This window comes from Balaenoptera borealis (genome assembly GCF_965194805.1).
Source record: "Balaenoptera borealis genome assembly, chromosome: 16".
NCBI classification, from domain to species: domain Eukaryota; kingdom Metazoa; phylum Chordata; class Mammalia; order Artiodactyla; family Balaenopteridae; genus Balaenoptera; species Balaenoptera borealis.
This window is the reverse complement of record NC_138872.1, coordinates 25,249,229-25,273,610: the sequence shown is the minus strand read 5'-3', so window position 1 is coordinate 25,273,610 and position 24,382 is coordinate 25,249,229. Positions and strand designations below refer to the sequence as shown.

At 41.1% G+C, this 24,382-nt stretch overlaps 1 protein-coding gene across 2 annotated transcripts in view; it reads left to right on the top strand.

Annotated features, from left to right (window-relative positions):
• The window catches only part of ASIP (agouti signaling protein), a 207,981-nt gene that overhangs the window by 88,220 nt on the left and 95,379 nt on the right, over positions 1–24,382 (top strand). Inside the window, exons 4-6 of one of the 2 annotated variants that reach the window (XR_014235362.1) lie at positions 2,349–2,430; positions 6,669–19,048; positions 20,254–20,438. Coding sequence is in view for 1 of the 2 variants with exons in the window: in XM_082358942.1 (XP_082215068.1) it covers positions 19,892–19,975; positions 20,392–20,438 (131 nt within the window). In the remaining variant the exon portion in view is untranslated. The other variant, XM_082358942.1, reaches the window with a different exon arrangement.

The following is a 24,382-nucleotide window of genomic DNA, read 5'->3' as shown; positions in this document are numbered from 1 at the left end:
TGCCAAAGAGTACTTCACAGAACTTCTGCTGCCAGTGTCCTTGTCCCCATAGTGGACCATAGCCACCCCCTGCTTCTACAGGAGACCCTCCAACACTAGCAGGTAGGTCTGGTTCAATCTCCTATGGGGTCACTGCTCCTTGCCCTGGGTCCTGATGCACATGCTACTTTGTGTGTTCCCTCCAAGAGTGGAGTCCATGTTTCCCCCAGTCCTGTCGAAGTCCTGCAATCAAATCCCGCTAGCCTTCAAAGTCTGATTCTCTGGGAATTCCTCCTCCCATTGCCGGATCCCCAGGTTGGGAAGCCTGACGTGGGGCTCAGAACCTTCACTCCAGTGGGTGGACTTCTGTGGTATAATTGTTCTCCAGTTTGTGAGTCACCCACCCAGTGGTTATGGGATTTGATTTTATTGTGATTGTGCCCCTCCTACCATCTCATTGCAGCTTCTCCTTTGTCTTTGGATGTGGGATATCTTTTTTGGTGAGTTCCAGTGCCTTACTGTCAATGATTGCTCAGCAGTTAGTTGTGATTCAGTGCTCTCGCAAGAGGGAGTGAGACAAATTATTATTCGAAGAAATAATAACTAAGAACTACAAAGTCTCAGAACAAAGAAAATTACCAGGGATTAAGAGGGTCATTACATAATGATAAAAGGGTAAATTCACCAAGAATATATAATAATCCTAAATGTGTATATATCTAACAGAAGAGTTTCAAAATACATGAAGCAAAACTGATAGAATTGAAAGGAAAAATGGGGGACTCCACAATTATAGGTGGAGTATCAACACTCCTTTCTCAGTAATTGATAGAACTACTAGACAAAAATTAGTAAGCGTATAGAAGAACTCAACCAAATGGATCTAACTGACATTTATAGACTACTCCATCTAACAACAGCAAAAAAAATATTTTTTTCAAGTGTACATGGAAAAACTGATCAGGTGTACATGGAAAGTATAATCAAGATAGGCCATATGCTGGGCTATAAAATTAACCTTAACAAATTTAAAAGAGTTTAAATCATGCAAAGTATGTTTTCGGACCATAATGGAATTAGACTAGAAATCAAAACCAGAAAGATAACAGGAAAATCTCCAAATATTTGGATAGTAAACAACATGTTTCTAAATAATCAAAAAGTCAAAGTATAAAAATTAATGAAAACAAACAAACAACAATAGTAAAAAAATCAAAGAGTCTCAGGTGAAATTATAAAAAATTTTTACTGAACAAAAATAATACAACAAATCAAAAATTTTAGAATGCAATGCTTAGAGGGAAATTTATAACATCAAATGCTTGTATTAGAAAAGAAGAAAAGTCTCAAATGAATAAACTAAGCTTTCACTTTAAGAAATCAGAGATGAACAAACTAAATCCAAGGCAAGTAGAAGGAAGGAAATAATAAACATAAGAGCAGGAATCAATGAAACTGAAAACAGAAAAAACAACAAAAAAAAAAAAAAAGGAAAAAAAGCAGTTCTTTGAAAAGATCAGTAAAATTGATATACTTCTAGCAAGACCGACAAAGAAAAAAGATGCAAATTACCATTAGCAGTAATGAAAGTGATTATACACTCTTAAAAGATAATAAGAGGGACTTCCCTGGTGGCACAGTGGTTAAGAATCCGCCTGCCAATGTAAGGGACACAGGTTCGATCCCTGGTCCAGGAAGATCCCACATGCTGCAGAGCAACTAAGCCCATGAGCCACAACTACTGAAGCCCATGCATCTAGAGCCCATGCTCTGCAACAAGAGAAACCACCACAATGAGAAGTCTGCACACCACAATGAAGAGTAGCCCCCACTTGCCACAACTAGAGAAAGCCTGTGCATAGCAATGAAGACCCAACACAGCCAAAATAAAAATAAAATTTAAAAAAAAGATAATAAGGGAAGACTGTGAACAACTATGCGCATACATTCAACAACTTAGATGAAATGGACTAATTCCTTGAAAATGACAAAAGCCACTCAAGATGAAATAGATAACCTCAATATTTCTATAACTATTAAAGACATTGCATTCATAGTCAAAAACCAGAAAGGAATCTCCTGTCCCAGATGTTTCAGCTTACATACTGTACTATTCCATTTTTATCACATTTTCAAAAAGACAAAAAACTATAGTGATAGAGAAAAAAAGAGTGGTTGCCAGGGTTAGTTAGTGATGAGGGCAGGGTGGGGAGTAGGACTACAAAGGAACAGCATGAGGGAACTTTCTGGGGTTATGGAACTGTTCTGTATTCTGTTCGTGAATCTATACATGTGTTAAAATGAACTGTACACACAAAAAAGTCGATTTTACTGTATGTTCACTTAAAAAAATTTTTTTGTATAACCAGGACTCCTTGGGCAAATGGTTTATTCCAGACCTGGGGCACAGGAGGTACAAGATGAGCCTGGAACATCTTGTTATGCTATAAAGTAAGGAATTACTCAAAATAAGAATGGGCACATGTCTTGAGGGCAAAAGAGACAGCTTGAAGGAATTCATAATGACAATATCTTGAAATTTTAGCACCAAAATAATTAAGGACAGTAATAAATTATACACAATTAAAAATAGAAATCTATGAATCCCAACTTATAGCAAATAGATACATACATACATTTATACATACATACATACTGTTGCTTACAATAGAATGTCTAGTGCTTACTGCTAAATACAGAGGCAATACTGAGGTTGTGAAGTCATATTTTGCAGCCATCATAACAAAGATTACCTCAGGCAAGAATATCAATGAATATTAAATCTAGGAGCAAATTTTTATGAGGTGCAGGATATTTGCATGATCTTAAAGTGTGTCCCCATAGATGGTTTATTGGTTATCAGGGAAAAATTAGTAACTCTACAGTAGAGAAATCAAACAACTTGACCAGGTGATCACAACATCACAAATAAGGGGTAAATGGATATTGTATGCCTTAATGGATATTAAACCCTGAGGAGAACAGAGCTTTTATGTAGTATTCTGATCAGAAATGCATAACCTGAATCTAATTATAACGAAACATCAGACAAACCAAAACTGTTTCTATTTTTTGGAATGTTCTATTTTTTAAAATGTCAATGTCATAAAAGACAAAGAAAGGCTGTGAAAATGTTCAAGATTAAAGGAGACTAAAGAGACTTGACAACAAAATGCAGTGCCTGACTTTAGACTGGATCTTGTGTGAGAGGAGGGGAAAATTCCATAATTGACATAATTGGGTCAGTTAACAAAATTGGAGTATGGGGACTTCCCTGGTGGCACAGTGGTTAAGAATCCACCTGCCAATGCAGGGGACACGGGTTCGATTCCTGGTCCTGGAAGATCCCACATGCTGCAAAGCAACTAAGCCCGTGTGCCATAACTACTAAGCCTGCACTCTAGAGCCCACAAGCCAGAACTACTGAGCCTGCATGCCTCAACTACTGAAGTCTGTGTGCCTAGAGCCCCTGCTCTGCAACAAGAGACGCCCCTGCAACGAGAAGCCTGCGCACTGCAGCCAAGAGTGGCCCCTGCTCGCTGCAACTAGAGAAAGCCCATGCGCAGCAACAAAGACCCAACGCAGCCAAAAGTAAATCAAAAAAAAAAAAAATTGGAGTATGGACAATCGACTAAAGTTTCATATCAATGCTAAATTTGCTGAAGTTGATCAACATTGGGTGGTTAAGTCATAGGATATCCTTATTCTTAGGAAACATACTCTGAAGTATTTGGAGGTAAAGGACCATGATGCTTCCAACTTATTCTCAGACTGTTCAGAAAAAAACTGAGTGTGTGTGTGTGTGTGTGTGGGGGGGGGGGGCAAGATGTGTGTGTGAGTGTGTAGAGAGACACAGACAGTGAAAATGATAAAGCAAATGGATAAAAATGTTAACAGGTAAACATAGGTAAAGGAAATATAGGCAATTTCTGTACTATTTTTATTTTTCCCAATTTTTTCCTAAATTTAAAATTATTCCTCCCTCAAATTTTTAAAATTTTGTTCTTCAAAAGACACTGATAAGAAAACAAATAGGCAAACCTTAGCCTAGGAAATATTCACAATACACATACAGGACAAAGGATTTGAATATAAATAACTCCTACTCAATAATAAAAAGGCAAACAAGCCCAATTGAAAAAGGGGTAAAAACTGAGACAGGCAGTTCATAAAGGAAAATGTACAGGTGGACAATTAACATATGAAAAAATCCTTAACAGCATTATGCATCAAGAAAACACAAATTAGGCACTTCCCTGGTGTCACAGTGGTTAAGACTCCACGCTCCCAATGCAGGGGGCCCGGGTTCAATCCCTGGTCAGGGAACTAGATCCCACATTCATGTCACAACAAAAGAGCTCTCAAGCGCAACTAAGGAGCCCACCTTCCACAACCGAGACCCGGTGCAAGCAAAATAAATAAATTGAAAAAAAAAAAAGAATCCACTATGATAGGAAAAATTTCATTAAAACACACACACACACACACACACACACACACACACACACACACACACACACAAATTAAACCACAATGAGATACCATTTTACACCCACTAGAATAACAACAACAAAAAATGAAAAACTGTCACTGCCAAATGTTGGTAAGGATGGATGTGCAGCAAACAGAACTCTCACACATTGCTGATGGGAGTGTAAAAATGATTTAACCACTTTGGTAATGTCTGTCAGTTTCTCATTAAATTAAACACACACCTAACCCTACACACCTGCAACTCTACTTCTAGTTATTTACCCAAGAGAAATGAAGCCATATGTATACAAAAAGACTTGTACAAGGACATTCATAGCTGCTTTATTTATAGTGGACAACTCAAATGTTCATCAACAGGTGAATGGAGAAACAAATTGTGGTATATCCATTAAATGGAATTCTACTCAGAATTAAAAAGGAAGAAGTTTCTGATACAAACTGTTGATGAACCTCAAAAACATTATGCTAAATGACAGAAGCCAGACACAGAAGAGTACATATTGTATGATTCCAATTATATAAAGTTCTAGAATAGCTGAAGCTAATCTGTGTGAAAGAAATCTAACAGTTGTTATGAAGGAGGGTGGGGAATGATTGGGGAGGGGCTTAAGGAATCATTCTAGGCTGATAGAAATGTTCTGTATCTGATAAGGTGTGAGCTATACTGGCATATGCAGTTTTCAAAACCACACTTTACACATGCAGATTGCATGTGTATATTGTGTATGGTATGGTTATTGTGTATTTCATTGTATGTTAATCATATCTCCACTTTTTTAAAAAGGAAAAAAATAGATTATGTCACTACCCTGTTTAAAACTTTGCTTCCTGTTGCTAAGATCCAAACTCTTTACTGTGGCTGACAAGGCCCTGCATGATCTGGTCTCTACCTGTCTTTGCAGCCTCATCTCCCATTCTCTCCTGCTTGTTCACTATGCTCTAGCCAGATTGGTCTCCCTCCTGCTCTTCAAACATGTCAAGCCCTTTCCTGCCTCAAGATCTTAGTACTTGCAGTTTCCTCTGTTTAGAACACTCTTTTCCCAGCTCTTTGCATAACTGGTTCATTCTCATTCTTCAAGTCTTATCTCAACATCACCCCCTTAGAGAACCCTTTCCTGACCACCCTGTCTAATGTAAGCCCCTTCCAGTTACTCTTTGGTATTATCCTAATCATTTTCTTTTTAGCACTCTCATTATTTGCTATGATTTTGTTTTTCATTTTTCAGTTGTTCGTTCTTTGTTCTTCATCTCCCTCCACTTTCATTGTTTTCATTGTTCAATACTGTATTCCCATTGCCTAGCAAGGAGTCTGGCACATAGCAGGTACTTAATAAATATTTGTTGAATGAATGAGTAAATTGTCCTCTAAGGGTAGAAAAAAGGAGAAGATAATTCTTCAGTAAATACAGAAAACAAAATTGAGGAACATGTGTTTCCATCCAATTTGCCTAAAGAAGTATTCAAGAATTTCTTGGAATAATCTGGTACATCCACTGGGAAAAATTATTAAGGGAAATAAACATGGTTTTAAACTGTTAAAGTTTAATTAATTTTATAATACACTGATAAATTAAATTCAGATAAAATTTAATTGAAATTTGGAATATAAAATTAGAAGATGTTAACAATGTGTTCAAACTTGAAAAAAATGAATATCTTGGGAAATAACAAAATGTCATCTTGCAGGACCAAGAAGTCATCTAGAATAACCAATACTGCAGAAGTCAGGAATCATGAATTTATCAGGAATATCTTATATTTGTATTAATCACTTGATCTTCCTAGTCTTTTGATAGACAAGCCAGAGCTCACATATAGGATGTCTCTGAAACCCCTCGCCCCAAAAAAAACAAGTTGCCAGCGTTGATGAAAATGTGAAATAGCCTGATATGTTGTAAAGATCACTGGGTAAGAAGTCAAAAGTCCCCAAGTATAGTTCACAATTCTTCCACTAACTAGCTGAGTAAATCACTTAATTGCTCTGGGCTGAGGGGTTTTTAATATGTAAAATAAAAGAGATGTACTAAATTATCTCCAAGAGCTCTTCCCATAATAAAGTTCTTTGAGGTGGAAATGGAAATAAAATTGGAGATGCATTGCCTAGTAAAGGTGTCCCATGTCCAACATGGTCATATGAGCTCAAGGTTTGAAAATAGAAAGTATTTAGCATGCTTATTTATCTCATTTTTTCTTAGAGAAGGAACAAAGCCTCTCTGAAGTGTCTTCCACCAGGAGAATATCTCCACTGATGTCTAGAAAGCTGTTTGGTTGGTGAAGGAAATGACACCATGGACTCCAGAATACTGTCAGGACAGCTTTCAAATCCAATGGGATGACTATACAGGCTAGTAAAAGAAAGGTAACTTACAAAGGGAAGAAAATTCTTTTGTGTGCATCACACTCTGTACTAATTACTTTATATAGCTATCTCATTTACTCTTTACTTATGTTATGTACTATTCCTATTTTTTAAATATAAATGTTTAGATAGAGGAGAAATTGAGGTTCACAGAGTATAAGTGATTTGGAAGCCCATATCCCTTCCACATTCTATCCCATCTCTGTCCAGAGAGTTAAATTCTTCCATGGAACTTTCTTACTCCTTCCGCAGAAGTTTCCTTGACCATCCTGGCCCAAGGTGATTTCTTCTTCTTCAGAGGTTCTCTGGTGCATATTACCTATACTACCAATTTCACACCTATAACTTTATGCAATGTTGGTTATATTTGACTCATTTATTAATCAGTAAGTATTTATTAAACAGCCACCATGGAACTTCACTAGGCAGGGGGATACACAAATGAATAAGACACAGTCCCTGCCCTCAGGAGTTAAAATTTAGTGGCGGAGACAACCTCATCTGCAGTCTATTAACACCCCGATCCATTCTAAGATTAAACCACTTTCTCTACTCCTCTCTCCTCCAGTTCAGAACACTTCCATTTCAGCTCTCAGGCAAAAACAAAACAAAACAAACAAACAAACATACCAATGATGAGCTGGAAAGTAGCAAAACTATGCCTTAAGGGAAAGGGGAATTTTAATTAATGAATTAACAGTAGCAAATACTCTATAAACATCGAGGACAAAACAAAGAGGAGGTAATAATTGACTGAGAAAGTTAAATTCTAAGCAATAGCACTCTTCCCAGGCAGCACAGAATGACTGGTAACACACAGCTGTCTTCCTAACACATCCCGGGGGGTGGTGGGGGTGGGGGGGTGGTTATCTCTTGCTGGTAACTAGGCATGGCTTCAGGAACAAGACTATCTATTCCAGTCACTGTTCTAGCCAGTTACACTACTAACAACATATTTCTAAGATAGTCTTCTTGAGTGCAATGACTGTTTTGTAACAGATGGTGAAAGTCCACAGATAAAAGTTAATGTGGTACATAGAGCAGTCTGGTACATAGAAAAGGTTCTGCTCAGCTTTGGTTTCTTCTTGGTTCTTTTAGTCAGTCTAGATCTTGTGCTCTAGCAGTGTTAAGTTACTTTTTTTTTCTTCAGTGTCATACTCCGGGATACTGAGTTAATTTAATCCAATTTAATGAGCACTTTCAATATGCAATATGGTTGGTACTTAAGAGAAATAAACATGAATAAGAGGATTCCTGCTGCAAAGAGTTGGGAGTTGTGCAAATAATTATCTAGACTATGGACCTGGTAATGTCATGTTCTGTGACAAGTACTTCTGTTCTTGAGAGCCATATATAAAATCCAGATATATGGCCTAGTACATTCTACCCCATAGTGTAAGATTAAATTACTGTCATCTCCAAGGTTCTGGGCTGCGGTATGTTAATGAGGAGTCCTGGTCATGCTTACTAATAAGCTTTTCCCAGAAATGAACTTGCAAGCATTCTCTGAAGTGGAGCTGAATTCAGACAGAGGATCTATTGGTCTTACCAGTGTAACCTAGGATCTGAGAAAGAGAGACCAATCCCTGTGACTTCCTATTACCCAACATCTTTCCTAGAGGTACCCTTGAGGTACCAACCCAAGCCTCACCCCGCCTACTAAGCAAGAGGTGAGGCAGGTGAATAGATTCCCTTTAAAATGTAAAGGGTAGGGTTAAGGGACTGAAATTCATTGAGCATCTACCATGTGTTACACAAAAATCTCATTTAAAGTTTACATTAACACTCTGGAGTATCATTGCCCCCATTTTACATCTGAGGAAACTGAGGCCCAAAGAGGTTAAATAACTTGCCCAAGGTCACATAGCTTGTAAGTGGTGTTGATTCAACTTCGAGAATGGCACTGGATGGAGACCTAGTTCAGAAATCTGCTGGATCCTGCCTCTACCAGGGACCTATCATGGCTAAGTGATATTTCAAATTATCAAACTGCTCCAAAGCCATGGACAGGAAGCCCCCACACAGCACACTCAACTCCAGGAAGACCTAGACAATACCTGAAATTCAATTTCACCAAATCCCTTTGGTCTCCAAAATTCAGTTTTTTGCACCTTAATTTCAGGGTGCTTCCAGATTAGAAACGTGAGAGCTCAGTTGCCATAAAGCAAAAGAACTCACACCAGGGAAACTCCTGCTGAGTTGGCAACACTCTGGGAGGTGGAGATCCTTGAGGCAGAGGAAGCCAGGGAGCAGGAGAATATAGAAGCCCCGTAGCCCTGAAAGAACTGAAGATCCGGGAGGCCAGGCAAAGCGATCAGAAGGGTGGCCCCACAGCTGGTGGTCATTAACAGCTCAGGGCTGCATAAAAAGCAGTGGGAAGGCAGGGGATGGTTTCGGTCAGGCTGCCAAAGTCACTGAACCAAATCCTGGAGCCCCAGTTCACTGACCTTTCCCACTCAGCAATTTCCACAGGTAAGTCCAAAGGGGAAGTGCTTCAGGAATCTGACAATTTAATTCTGCTTTGCTGATATAAGGATATCATCACCAAAACTAGAAAGAAAATGGGCCAGTGATTATGACATGATTTTTTAATGAGGTCAACTCTCATTTTTCTGTAGGGAGCTTGCCAGGAATTCTCTAAAACAATAGACAACCCCCAAATCATTTATATTTAACTTTGGGATTTGGGGTGGCACTTGGCAGCAGGTTCCTGAGTATGTTTAACCTGGGTTGAAAATAAAAATTAGTAGTCTTTGAGAATGCACAGATTGATGAATGAGGCACAAAGGGGAACCAACTGTTCATTTAGACGTTGTCATTGATAATCCACAAATGGGGAGGGGAGTTATAAATGAATAATTCTAGCCACCATCAGAAGCTGGTTCTTTGTTAGAATTTGGGCACAGGCCTCAGCATGAAACTAGGCTGGGGAGAAATATTTATTAGCCGGAAGACTTCTGAAATCTTTTCCACAGCAAGTTTATACCCTTTCAGAGAGGAATTTATTTTCAATCTTTGTTTTCCTTTGGCCTCTAAAGTTCCTTCTCAGAGAAAAAGTCAATTCCCTGCTCTGGGCTAGGGCAAAGTACTTGAGGTTTGTCCGTTTCATCCCTGTCCACAGGCCTAGTAACTTTAAGATGGACTTCCTCAGGGTTGCAGGTCTACTGATGGTGTTTTCATTTATCTCTTAGGAGGGCCCTGAATTTTCCAAACTGCCTTTGAGAGACTCAGATATTTTATTTTATAAATAGTAGTTAGTACAGACTTTATGTATCCATCACTCATATCATCTGTGCAAAATCAAGAAAATATACTCTAGTGGGTACAAACTTAGAGTACCAGGCTCTTAGATATGAGAGGTAATGGAAGTCCCCTGATGGTTTGTTTTCAGTGCAAGACGTACCTGGAGCACATCACTTACTGTAAATGACCTTTACAAGGGGAAGTTACTTTGGAGTGGTTTCACCACGTGAAAATGAGACAGGACCATCACAAGAATCAATAAAATCGTTTATCAAAAGCCAGATCTCAAGTCTAAAAGAGGAGAAAGAACTATTCTTTGCAAGGTTCAAACCTCAGAACAGATTCTTCTCTGCTGGTGTGTGGCATTTCCGCATCCTGCTTAGACTATCCATCTGCCTCTGCTATACAGACCTCCTTATAGGCCCAGGCCAGCCTTAATGCCTCCTGCTGACCACAGGCATTCAGGGAGAAGAAAATTCTGTTGCTGCCTTATTTCTGTCTCTGGAAAGGATGCCTCTCCTCCTAGCCTGCAGCCCTTGGTCAGGCGGGACTGATGGACCGCTGCCTTCAGGACCCACAGAGGCAGGCAGGCAGGCTCCTGTCAGCTCTGCCACTGCCCCTCCACAGCCCTTCCAACGCAGGCCACAGGCCGGCCATGCTCTTAAGCAGAAGTCTAGGCAAGGATTTCAAGTCCTTTTAAGAATTCACACTGGGTAACGCTAACCTAGGGCTCTGAGTCAACAGCTGGGAATATCCTCTGTGAAGGATATAATGGGGGGAACTGCTGGCTCCCACCTCCTGCTCATCCAGTGGATTGGATCTGTTGCAGTCTTGGCATCAGCGCAATCACACCTGACTTTACCAGTTAGTTTACAGAACACCTCAGATGAGAACTGAGTAAGATAAGAGATATAAAAGCAATTGGTAAACTCCAAAGTCCCAGAAGAATGTACAAGACAATATGACCAAAGATTTCCTAACCCATTCCAGAGTTTAGTCCTTGGATTTCTGTCCTTTTCTCTATTCCCATTCTCCCTGAGTGATCTCATCTGTTCCCCTGGTTTTAATTATAACCTATATGCCAGTAACACCCAAGTCTGCATGTCTGGCTTAAATCTCTCCACAGAACTTTAGTTTTTATTTCTAATAGATTCTTAGATAACTCTATTTCAGTGTATCCCACAGATATGGTAGAGTAAACAGAACTCACCCGTTTCTTCACTCAGCCCTTCTCTTCCTTCGGAATTTAGCATTTAATTGGTGATACCATCAGCCAGATAGTCACCTGAGCTAGACACTAGAGAGCCTTCCTTGATTTTTGCTTTGCCCTCATCCCCTTGCATCCAAGGCCCTTAGGTCTGTTGCTTCTATCCCAAACTTACTAATTCAGGTGCTCATTTGTCTTTCCCCTGTATTATTCTGCTTTAACCTTGATTATTTTCTCTGGTCTTCTTGTCTCCAGATATGTCACATCAATCTACTCTCCACACCTCTGCTAGCACAATATTTGTAAATTAAGTCTGACCATACGTCTCTCCTGCTTAAAATGTTTCAGCAGCATCACAGGATATGGTCCAGGCTCCTTAATCTGATATATATAAGGCTCTCCCTGTCTGTTTCTCCTCATCTTTGAGCCCTTCCTGCCCCCATCTTTATTTCCCTCCACATATTTGCTATCACTGACTGGTCTTTCTGTCTGAAATGTGGTCTCCTTCTGTTGTCAACACCCCAACCCCACATAGCTAAATCCTATTCATCATTTAAGGTTCAGCTCAGATATCCCTTCTTCTGAGAAGTCTTCCCTGACTAGCCCCATCCCCTGGTCCATAAGGTGCTGGCATATCTTATATATACCTCTAACAATGCACAAGGCTCATTTATTATTATTATTATTCATTTTTATAATTATATTATACTTATCTCTTCTTCTGGACCGTAAGCTCTTTGTAGGCAGAGACAATGTCTTTATATCCACCATTTCTAGTAGAGTGCATGGCATAAACTAAGCCCCCAATAATTGTTTGAATGACTGAATGTCAGAAAATTAATCTTAGCTTTTTAAAAAAGTCTTCAATGGTAAAAACTGAAAAATTATTTTAGCTAACCTCAGTTACCTAGCATCCTCTTGCCCTAAGTCCCTGAACATTTTAGGTAGTGAACTGAATTGATTTCTCTGAATATATTTTAAGTTTATGCCAAAAATTACATAGTGATATTGAAGAAGGGCATTCCTTAAACATTCCAGTACCCAATTTGATGATCGAATGTCTTGGTTTCTCCCCTTGTCTCCCCACTACTGGGTCTCCATAGAGTTCCTCTGAGACACACACACACCGCTCAGATATTCTTCTCCCCAAACCAGAGCTCTGATGTGGCCACCTGGGGGCAGTGCAGACTTGTGGATGGACTTCACAGTAAGGCTTAGGGAGTCCCAGCGCTGAGCAGTCCCAGTCTGTGTGCCACTCCGCCCAGTTCCCTTTCCTCCCACTTTGACTCAGGCTCCTATTGAGTTGACATGAGGCTGACTGGAATAGGTGCTCAGGTGTGAGGCACACTCACAGAGCAGCATGCATACCCATACCCATATCCTGGAACACTTCTAGCCTCCAACTCCTGAGAGGCAGGGTTAAACAAATCAAGCTGGGGGTTTCTTTGAGCCAGGTTGTGAATATGTCATATTTCTGTAGTTCTCTAAATTAAATATCCTTGGCTCCCATCCACCAGTGGGTGGAAATCCAATCTTGGTCCTTTTTTCAGGATCTCACAGGTATTTCAGAAATGTCTCTCAGTCAGTGCCTGACGCCTTTGGAGCTCTTTGCCCGTGACAATTGTCTGTTCTAGGACCCTTTCTCTAGACCTAACTGGGGCATAGAGACCTCTCTTGAGGCTCCAAAATAGCAGTGCCTTTGGTCACCTCTTTGAGCACAAAGTCATCCCCATTCAAGGTCCTACTGTGCCAGGGGTCTGTAGGAGAGTGGGAGCAGGACCTGGCTGCTCAAGGAGACTGCAGTGCTCCTTAGCGCCATCCCTTTCAGAGCCAGGCTCAGGAAATTCTCTCTCCTCTGCCCTCCTCTACTCCTAAGAGCCCTTCTTTGTCTCAGACAAAACAGCTGTATCCCCTCTGAGACCTGGGCTGATTTCAAAAACAAAAGCCTGTTGATTTCTTTTATTTTTCTTTTCTGAGGCGAATGAAGCCCTGATCTCCAGAACAAAAGGCCCTCAGTTACTCTTTTGGGATGGCGAGTGTAGAAGATAGGAATAGTTCATTCTTTCACAAAGAACAGAAATGGCTGACACCACAGAAAATAAGACAGTTAATTCCTCAAGCAGGTTAGCCTGTCAAACACTAAAGCACTGCTTATCTCATACTTTGTTCCCAGAGTGTGGAGCCTGTCCAGGAAGAGGCAGTAGGCCATACTGCAGGTAGAGATCCACACTGATAACGTGCCAGCCTCAGACTGGGGAGTGCTTCAGGTTGAAAGTAAGCAGCAAACTTAGGCTCCCCCATCGTCTGTGTAGGTCCCAGATTGACTAGGGAGGATGGAGCTGGTACTCCCACATTCCAGTTCCCTGGGGCTGGCCTCATTTAGGCCTGATCTCTGGAAGAAGTTTGAAGAACCTATGGGAGAATTACCCCAAGACCACATCTAACCCTTGAATAATGAACTGGATAATGAAATAACAGAAGAGAGCAATCTTGATTACTGATTTTTTTTGTATAAATTTTTATTTTTTAATATTTAATTAAAATATCCTTATTTTGATTACTGAGATTTTTGACACCCCCTTAAATTTTGCACCTTAGACGCATACCTTGCTTGTCTCACCCTAGCCTGTCCATTGGCATCTGCCCCTTGCAGAGCTACCTAGAGTCCTTGTAGTTCATTCACAGGATATAGCCTGAGCCTAGCTATATGAGACCCTTGGTGGGGCACCAGCATCTCAGCCTGACCTTGGGTCAGAGTCAGGGGGCCCAGCATCCTGGGCTAGCACTTCTCCCACACCCTCAGCTAGACTGTATTGAGGTCACACCTGTAAGGTATTATACAATGAGACATCTGGGCATCAATCCAAGAGTCCTTTGATTGATTTTTTTAATAGATGGAGAGAATTTGCTAACATACCACTATTCATCAGGGGTCATATGAGGATCCAAGAATTTCACAAAATCTAGGTTGTTCTGATTTGATTAAGACCACATTCTTTTTTTTTTTTTTAATTTATTTATTTTATTTATTGGTTTTTTTGGCTGCGTTGGGTCTTTGGCTACACACGGGCTTTCTCTAGTTGCAGTGAGTGAGGGCTACTCTTCATTGCAGTGCACAGGCTTCTCATTGTGGTGGCTTCTCTTGTTGCAGAGCATGGGCTCTAGGCACACAGGCTTCAGTAGTTGTGGCACATGGGCTCAGTAGTTGTGGCTCACGGGCTCTAGAGCTCAGGCTCACTAGTTGTGGTGCATGGGCTTAGTTGCTCCCTGGCACGTGGGATCTTCCTGGACCAGGGCTCGAACCCGTGTCCCCTGCATCGGCAGGCGGATTCTTAACCACTGCACCACCAGGGAAGTCCCAAGACCACATTCTTTAGTGTGGCCCATAATAAGGCCAGCCCTTCACCACTTCATTTCATCTGTTTCTAGCCTCATGTCTAGCCATTCCCCCATGTACACTATACTCTTGTCACAGGGAACAATTTGGTCTGCTTGCTGTTTTCGAAGCATAAGAAGTACTTTCACGCCTCCGTGCCTTTGCTCATGTTGTTTCCTTGCCTGGAATACCTTTTTTCTTCCTCTCTGACTGATGAACTCTTTACTTATCTTCAGGCCCAAATAAAATATCATCTCCTCTGTAGTTTCCACTAATATGTTCCCCTTATTGAAGTTCACTAACATTCCTGATAGTCTCTGTCCCGTTTTCATGTAGCTGTTTTTTACTTGTCTCTTTATCGGTGAACTCAGTGAATGGCTTGAAAGAGCAACTCCTGAGGTTACTTCCTCTCCCCCTCCTCTTCATTCATTTTCCCCATCCTATGACTTCATTCATCTTTGTATCCGCAGCTCTTAGCATAATGCTTGCCATGGAGGAGTAGGAGTACTTAACAAACATTTGCTGCATTTGATGAAAGCTGCAAGGCATCAGGCAAAATGTGGTTCTTTTATTTTCACTTTCTATTTCCACTTCTCAGGAGATTTTGATTACTGGTCTCAATTTCCTCTCCTGATCATTTCTGTTCTTTCTGACCATATGCATCTCATCCCAGTTTTACCTAGTTTTTCTTGGCTAGCTCTCCCAACCCACTCCACTCATTCAGCACATATTTATTGAATACCTGTGGTTCCGCATGCACTATTCTAGGCATTGAGGATACAGCAGTGAACAAGATAGATGGGATACTTTCATGGAGCTTACATTATGGTTGAATAACTGGACCAAAACAAGTAAATGAACAAGATAATTTCAAATAATGATGAGTTATAGAAAGGAAATAAAGTGATGTGATAGGGAGTGAAGAGACATTAGTCAGGTAAGCCCTCTCTGACAAGGAAACACTGAAATCTGGAGGATAAGAAGGAGAAAGCCATATGGGGATCTGCAGAAAAAAATTTCAAGTGGAAAGGTCAGCAAGAGCACAGGCCTAGAGACAAGATCAAATGACTGAAAATTATAAAGCATTATATAAATAAACAAAATGATTGCTTCAAGACTTTCATTAGCCTGTCAGTATACCATCAGCCCTTTCACAATAGAGTAGCTTCAATCCCTTCTGAGAAGTGACTGATTTCCCTTAACCTCCAATGTCCCTACCACTCAAATCACAGAATTTTCTTCCAGTGAATCCCATTGAAACTCACCAGAAGTTCATCTGACTGAAGCGCCAATCCATGGGATTAGATGCGTTGTGTGGTCCCTTTTAAGGGACTTCCCTCCCCTATCACTTCCAGAAGGACTAGGAGCTGCTCTCCCTTCTCCAGGAACACTCAAATGGAAATCCAGGGGCAGCGTTAAGGGGAAAAAGTCAATTCTTTGGACAGATACACACAAGTGGGAGAGCCTGGAGTCCACTTCTGTGAATCCCAGGAGTGTCTCCTCACCCCTACAGCCATTCTTGTTATCCTTTCTCCACACTGTGTGTTGCCCTCCACTGGGCTGCCATGCCCGGCTGGTGAGGGAGTCCAAAAGAGCTGGCCTCCTCTCTTAGATACCAGAGCAGCTGCTTGAAGAGGCTGGAGGGCTTCCTGCTGCTGGAGACATGAAACACTCTCAGTAAGCCAGGAGCCAGAATCAAAACCATATGGTTTGCTTTGCAGTAAAGATCACAGGGCCTGAAAAACTAGAGGAAGGAGGGCCAGCCAGGGAACACGTTTTGGGAGTAAGAGAGTTGTGCCTATCCCAATCCTGGCAGCCCTGTACTCACAAGTATAGTCCCCCTACCTAAGGGCCCTCCTTTTCTTGGACTCATAGCCCATTTCGACTCTCTTCAGACCCAGATTGGTAGAAGTTCAAACAATAAAGCCCAGAGAATGAGATTATCCACTCCCTGGAACATCCTGGTCCCCTAAAGGCCTCCTGACCAGATGCCCCCCAAAAGAAAACTGTCCCTATTTATTCTTATCTCTAATGAACTGACATACCCCACACCTTAAAAATATTAAACGAGCAGCCCTTTATCTAGTTGTTTACTGTGAATCTAACTAGATACAGGTTCTCTAAGATTTTTCTTAGATTTTTAGATTTATCTTAGATTTTTCCAAGGTGCTCCTGAGGTAGATAGAATCCATAAGCATTAAAACGAAATTCATGCTAATGACTCCTTCTAAAAGGATAAACTGCATGGTTCTAATGTGGAAGCCTGGATTTGGATCTGCTTTAGGACTTTAAATGCCAGGGCTTCTGTTAGTTCCAGTGGGTTCCTGTTCTTACTGCTACATGAGCGGGGATTGTTTAATGACACTAAACAAGTTTTGGGGAGGAGGTGCTGCATGCCTGGAACTGGGATAGCTCCGTGTCTTCTGCTTTGCAGACCAAGGCCAAGGCACTCAAGGAAAAATTGAATCCTAATTCTCACTGTCCACCTGCTGCCTCCCTGCTCCCCAACCCCAGCCCATCACTTCAGTGGCTTCCTCTAAAAGGCAGCATTAGTGGGGAAAGCTCTATGTCCACAAGTCTCCATGTCCATGCAGAAGAGTTTGGGGCAGCTGGCTTTGTTTTAGGGCCCAGGCTGACCCATAAATGGGAGGAACATTCCAGGTAACCTTTTACTATAAGAAAGGGGTAGAGCCTCAGTACCTCAGAGTTGAGAGCCTGCTCCATAAACCTCTCCCATAATCTGTTCACCCAGGGCAGATCTGCAATATGCTGGGTCGTGGAAGAAAAAGCAAAAGCAAAAAATAAAACAAAAACAAATAAACATAAGTTTTCCTAACTTTCTTCTGCAGGTATTTTCTTGGATGGGAAGGGAAATGAAAGATCTGATAGAGAGAATGGTTCTCCTTCTTGGCTACTGTGGAAAGTAAGTGTTTACAAGGTTGCGTGATCAGGGATTTAAGGGTGGGATTTTGTCTTAAGTTTCAAAAAGTTGCAAAGATGATACTGTGCCTGCCTCCCAGACCCCCTGACCTGCTCCACTATATGTTTAAGTCAAAACAGGGAGCAATCACCTGAAGCCCTTTGGCTCCAAACAGGACCCTCAATTCTAGCCATCAAAGACATGGTCCTCATTCTAGAAGCTCCAACCATGCATTCGCAGGAAATTTAGAAAAGCTGGAGTTCAGCCTTTGCTCCTCTCCTGATGTTATTTCTCATTGCCCCTCAAGGGCTATACACAGAATGCAAGGGACTGGCTATTTGGGTGAATTCAGTGAGGACATTGCCAGTTATACTTCATTCTTATCAGCCACAGAAACAGGATTAAGTATCAGACACATGTGCCAGAATGTGTTAGGCACTGATAGGTTGACAGGATTGTTTTGAAGCTTTTGACCAAAATTAATTATATTTTAATATGTTCTATATATTTTTGTATAGACTCTATCTTATTTAAGCATCACAATAATGCTAAACTTTGGAAAGGGAAAGTATGACTCTCACTATCATATATACAAACACAAAGAGATTAAATGACTTGCCCAAACTCATCTAGCTTTGTTGTTACTAGAGTCAAGACTAGAACACTGATTGCCTAACTTCCAGTTCAGTGCCTTTTCCGCCATTTCAACTTAAGAACAAATATCCTCCAAAAAGTTGCAGTAAATCAAGGTATTAGCAGTCACTGAAGCCCTTCCCTGGGCTCCCATTATAATTATGGAGTCTTCCTCTTTCAAGGCTGAGTCGTCGTTTGCCACAATGTGCTCCCCCAGATTCACACACAGTTCACGTGCACGGAACACCATCAGGCACTTTGCATATCATTATTTCAATTCATTCCCCAGTACCTCCATTGAGGATATTATTTACCCATGGTACTGATAAACTGAAGCTCAGAGAAAGCAGATACATTAGTTTAAAATCCTAGAGCTTGTAAGCTGCAGTCGGAGCAGAAACCAGGTCTTCTGATACTCTGATCCTCTTTCTTGATACCCAAGGACCCCAGAAACATTAGCCATAATAGGAATCAAACATAGATCTCCTCAAGACATGAGTAAGTTTGTGGACTTTACCTGCATGAGGCAGATTTTCGGGCTGGAATATCATGTAATACAGGAGAGAACCTTCAGTTTCTCCAGAAGTGGCAACTATCCTTCCCACTGGGTGTCCACACAGAAACACGGGAGCATGCTTACGTGGCACGTGCTGCCCCGCCTCCCCCTGCCAGGGGTTTGGTCACAGCTACAGCATCTTGACAGCATATTTAAACCAACTTGCAGTAACTGGCAACAAAGTATCATTCCCGGACAGGCTGCGGGTCCTTGAGCTTCTGCAGACTTTGGAAGAGGGAATCCTTAGCTGAAAAATTCAAGAACCAGGGGGTCCCAGAGAGGTAAGTAATAAATTCCATTCAGATGTTGGGACTGGTTTTTTCCTCTTTCTTTCTTTCTTTCTTTTTTTTTCAATCACATTCGAAGAGCAAACAAGTTCTTTTCACCTTATCAAGCAAGGTGAGAAGAACATTGCTTCCTTTATTCTTGAGTGGGTCTGCACCAAAGGATTGAGAGGGCTAACAGCATCTGAGTAATTAAGGGTGACATCTGAGTTATCTGAGAGCACTTTGCACATGTGACAGAATTATCCGAATAGGTAAATGGTGTTGCAAATACTTCAGCAAAATCCAATTACAGGCCTCTGAGTCCATTCTAATTTACGGCTCCCACACTGTTTACCTGCAGTATAGGCAGCGCATCCGTTTTGAAATTCTTCTAAGAAACCATGACTGTGCAAATTGGTCCAACAAATAGCTGAATGTACACATTGCTCCGTTAGAGAGGGAAAGGCAGACGTAGACATAAGTACTAAATTTTATCTCATGGCATCTGAGCAGCCTAGATGGCCTGACAGCTTTGTTGTGCTACAATATATGGGTAACAATTGGGTCATTAGGTAGCTCACAAAACTCCCCTCCAGCAGCCCAGGCTTTCCTGGGGTTAACTCTTGCTGTGGGGCTGGGATGAGGAAAAACAGACATTCCCAAGCTGCAGCTGCAGTTGACGTCTCCTTCACCCCACACCTGAGCTCCTGCTCCCTGGAAGAGAAACCTGAGTAAAGACAGCCATGGCAGCAGAGAAGGGTTCTTCTTGGCAGTGGCTGCTTCTGACTTCAGAGCTGTGGGCACTGAGCTAGAAAGCAGTACAGAGAGAGAGGACCAGGAACTAAATGACACCGGAAAATGGGAAACTCAGGGGAGAAAGGACCTGACTTTCTTCCCCTCAAAGACGTGTGCTTTGCAAGGTTCGTCTTTTCATCTGGACTGGTGAGTCTCAAAATTTTTAGTCCTTAGACTATTTGAGCAAAACAAGAGTGTCTCACCTATTTACTAGACTAAATAAACAAACCAGCAAACAAACAAACAAACAAAAAACCACTTTTGAGCTGTTTTTGCTGAATCCCTGTGATTATTCGTAGCTCCCTTTAAACATGTTTGTTTTGATGCATTTAAGTTTTGATCGAAATCCACAGTGGAAAATATTGTTTCAAAGGGAAGAAAAACAAACCACCCAACATACTTCTGTGCCTTGCATACTGACCCAGCCCACAGAACGATTGGAAGAATCTTTGCCGACCCACCAGAGATCCCTGGATTCCACTTGGAGAACCATCGATCTAAAAAACGACATCTTGATTTCAGAACCCTTCTTTTGATCTGGAATTATCTATTATTGACCACAGAAAGCTGCTACTGACGATTACCGGAACAGTGCCCTGTACAGAGAGAGGTGAGCCCAGTGTGGGAAGAAGAAATCTCTTTCTCTTTCTCAGCGGATGTTTCGGTACAGTGCGATATCTATGCTTAGTATGATATCTATGAGCTCAATTTCTTCTTCTTCTCTTTTTCTTCCTCTTCTTTTTCCTTTCTCTCCCCCCCTTCCTCTTCCTCATTTTCTTCTACTTTGTTTGTTTCTTCTATAGTAAAAATTTCCCCAAGCCCTGGGTGCCTAAATGATTTTTGCCTGGTACATTCCACTAATTGAAGTTTCGTAATCACAGTTTCTTATTCGGGTGTGAATTTTCCTATATCTGAGCACCCAAATTATTGTAAACGCAGCTGGCCCCTGCCCATGCCTTGTGTACAGTTACCTGAGATAGTACCAGAGAAGAGAAGGCTGCAGGTTTGTGCCTTTCACTGCACCCAAATGCAGAGCTCTACTGAGATAAGTGTGGGAAAGGAGAACCTTCGTGGAGGGAGCAGCCATGTTGCAATGAACCGACAACACAGATAATATGAAGAACAAATCCAGGGAGAAATGGAACCATACGCTGGAAGCATGAAGTTACAATAGTTCCTTTGGTCAAACTGCTCTGAAAATGCAGGAAAAGACTCTCACTCGTGTTGAAGGTAGGGCATGTGTCTGCATCTGCTCTGCTTAAACCACAGGGATCTCATTAAGGATCGGGGCACTGACACTGATGGCTTCATTCTGGGCACAACCCTCAGCAGGATGGCCCCATGCAAAGGTAATTGCCAGGAATGGAGGGCTCATTATAGCCTTTTGATTTGGTCACCCAAACATCCTGTCAGACAGATGTAGAAAGGAGACCAATCTTTACCTCAAAAGAAGTAAATTGTGGGTTGAAGTGTTTGGTTTCAGTCTCTGTCAGGTTGAGGCTTTGAAAAACAGACCTGTGGGTCTAGGAAACCACATACCGGATTCAATTGCTTTGGAGTCCTGAGAATATTCAAGGATATAAGGAAATATATAACCCAATTCAAGACAATTATTTTAATTGGCGGTTTTACTGTCTAGTGCAGTAACCCTCATTTTGTGTAAGTGGCTCGGGGTTGGAATGCAATCTGGGAAAGGGCTGTTTCTGGTTCTTCAAGTCAGTCTGAAGGAATATCAAAAGTTAAAATAACATAAAACTTGCCATCTTTCGGCTACACCATGAATCTTTCTCTCTTCCGAGCACTTCTACATATGGGTAAGCGTTCTAGCAAAGATTCAGTTACAATCCAGCATGGGGAAGCAAAGGAGCCCAAGTGTTCAAAGTTGGACATAAGAGCCAGGACACTAGTCAAAAAGAGAGAAGAGCTATTATAGAAGAGAAATAGAAAATAGAAACCAAAAAGATCAGATGTCGGTGTGTGTGTTGGGGTTGGGGGGATGGTGGTTGGTAGCAGAGGGTCATCTTTGATTGACATAAGAAAGAATATAGTTCAGGGAGAATGTGCACAAAGAAATAGATCGTGGCTTGAGAAAAAACTGACTTCAGTTGGGTAGGGAACATTTATTCAGATTTTGGAGAGAAAATTGGAAAGAACTGTAAAGCTAAAGTCTGTATCCAATTTGAATACCTATGCAGCTGGGTCTGGGGGCCAAAGTAGTCCCTAGAGCCCCTAGAGGTCTGCATTTTGCTCAAAAGGCAGCTCTCTTGAGGAAAAAGAAGAAGAATGGGGGCATTGCAGCGGGGGAGAGGTCCATAAGCCCTTCTGATGGCCCCCACACAGGTAGGACACAGCCATGAATTGCCTGCTAGACAGCCACCAGTTCTGTCTCCATCCGTTCCCGAAACCCGTGCTTACAGATTCTTTCTTTATATTCAGGTGTTTTTAAGAAGAATCAGCTTGGAGCAAAAGTACTAAATTCAAAACATTCTAAACCACAATTTAAATCTTATTTAAAAGATGAAAAGATGAGAAGTGTGACTCTTTTCATTTGTTTAGAAATAGTCACTGCACACAGTATCCCATCCAGTATGTGTTTCACTCTTTCCTTGGTTTGTTCTGCTCTCAAGTGCCATCAGGCCTCATTCAATACAGTCAGTAACTGGACTTTTAGAAGGGGGAAAAGTGGTTATTTAAAATTGCCTCCTTATGTCCTGTGGTTGCACCCTTTGACATTTGCTTCCAGAGAAGTGTATACAGTGATGACTGACTAGGTATCTGCTTTAAGTTAGTTCAACTGTGAAATAAATTAGGAGGCCATCCCCATCCTTAGCATCACTGTAAGTTAGGGACACAGAGAAAAATTCACTGGACCCTAGTGAAGGCATACACGGATTGGAGCTTCGGTGTGGTCAGGTGACCTGATTCACAGGAGCAGCAGGCCTTGGTGCACAAAGCTCAGGAATAGGAATTAGGAGACCAGTTTCTAGTACTGTATCTACTTCTAACAGCCTGTGAGGCCTTAATCTAGTCATTGACCCGCTCAGGGCAGCCATCTTCCCGTGCATCAAATGGGAAGACAAAGACTAGCTTCCCCTACTTGTGGATAAGATGACAGCTGAAAGTATCTGCCTTAGCTAGGGGAGAGGGAGTGGGGTCAGAGAGAGACAGTTGTGACAGCTGACTTTGTCACTTGATTGCTTAATTTTTAAAATCTTGATCTCCCTCTTCACTGGGATCCTGAATAGTCTGGACACACTTTTATTTTCTTTTAAGTAAAGTTGTTATTGAAAGTTTTTCTGTTTCTATTAGACAAAAAAGCCTTCAGCTTGATGAATTTTCACCACATAAACACACCCAGGAAACCTAAACCTAGATCTAGAAATAGGACATTACCAGTACCCAGAACCCCCTCATGCCCTCTTTAAGTCCCTTTCTTCCCAAGGGCAACCACTAACCTGACTTCTAACACCATAATTAAGTTTTGCCTGTTTGAGGGTTTATGTATGTGTGTATATACTTTGATGTGTGACTTTTTTTTGCTTAATATTACGTTTGTAAGATTCAGTTATGTTATTGCATGTAGTAATATTTTGGGGTTTTTTGGGGATTTTTTGGTTTTATTTTGTTTGTTTGTTTGTTTGTTTTGTTGTTGTTGTTTGGCCACACCACGCGGCTTGTGGGATCTTAGTTCCCCGACCAGTGATCGAACTCTTTGCCCCCTGCAGTGGAAGGGTGGAGTGCTAACCACTGGACTGCCAGGGAATTCCTACATGTAGTAATATTTTATTTTCATTGCTCTATAGTATCTCATGAATTTATATACCACAATTTATTTATCCATTACCTTATTGATGGACATTTGGGTTGTTTCCAGTTGGGGACTATTATGAACAGTTCTATTAGGAACATTTATGAACAGTTTTTTGCTGAACATATGAATGCATTTCTATTGGATATATCTAGAAATGGAATTGCTGAATTATAGGACGTGTGAGTTCTGCTTTAAGAGATACTGCCAGTTTTCCAAATTAGTTGCATCATTTTACACTCCTACCAGCCATGTCTGAGATTTCTGTTTTTTTCTACATCCTCATCAACACTTGGTGTTGTCTGTCTTTTACATCTAGCCATTTTGGTGGGAGAGTAGTGGAATGCTTTTTTATTTTAATTTATATTTCCTTGATGACTAATGAAGTTGAGCACCTTTTAATATATTTATTGGCCATTTGGATACACTGTTTTGTGAAATAACTTTCAGGTCTTGAACCTATTCTTCTGTCGGGTTGTCTGACATTTTTATTGGTCTATAAGTGTTCTTTAAATATTATGGACATTGTTGTGTACATGTTGCAAATATCATTTCCCACAATGCTGTCAAATCATATTGGAGCCTGAGGCAAAGGAAAATTCAGAAATACTGATACCTATCTTTATTTAAAATTATGGCATTTTGCTCATCATGGATTTTTAAAAATTAACTCTGCTTTTTCAAAATATTGCATAACGTCTTATTTGTTTTGATTACTGAGGGGTTTTTTTGGTGCCCCTTTAAAA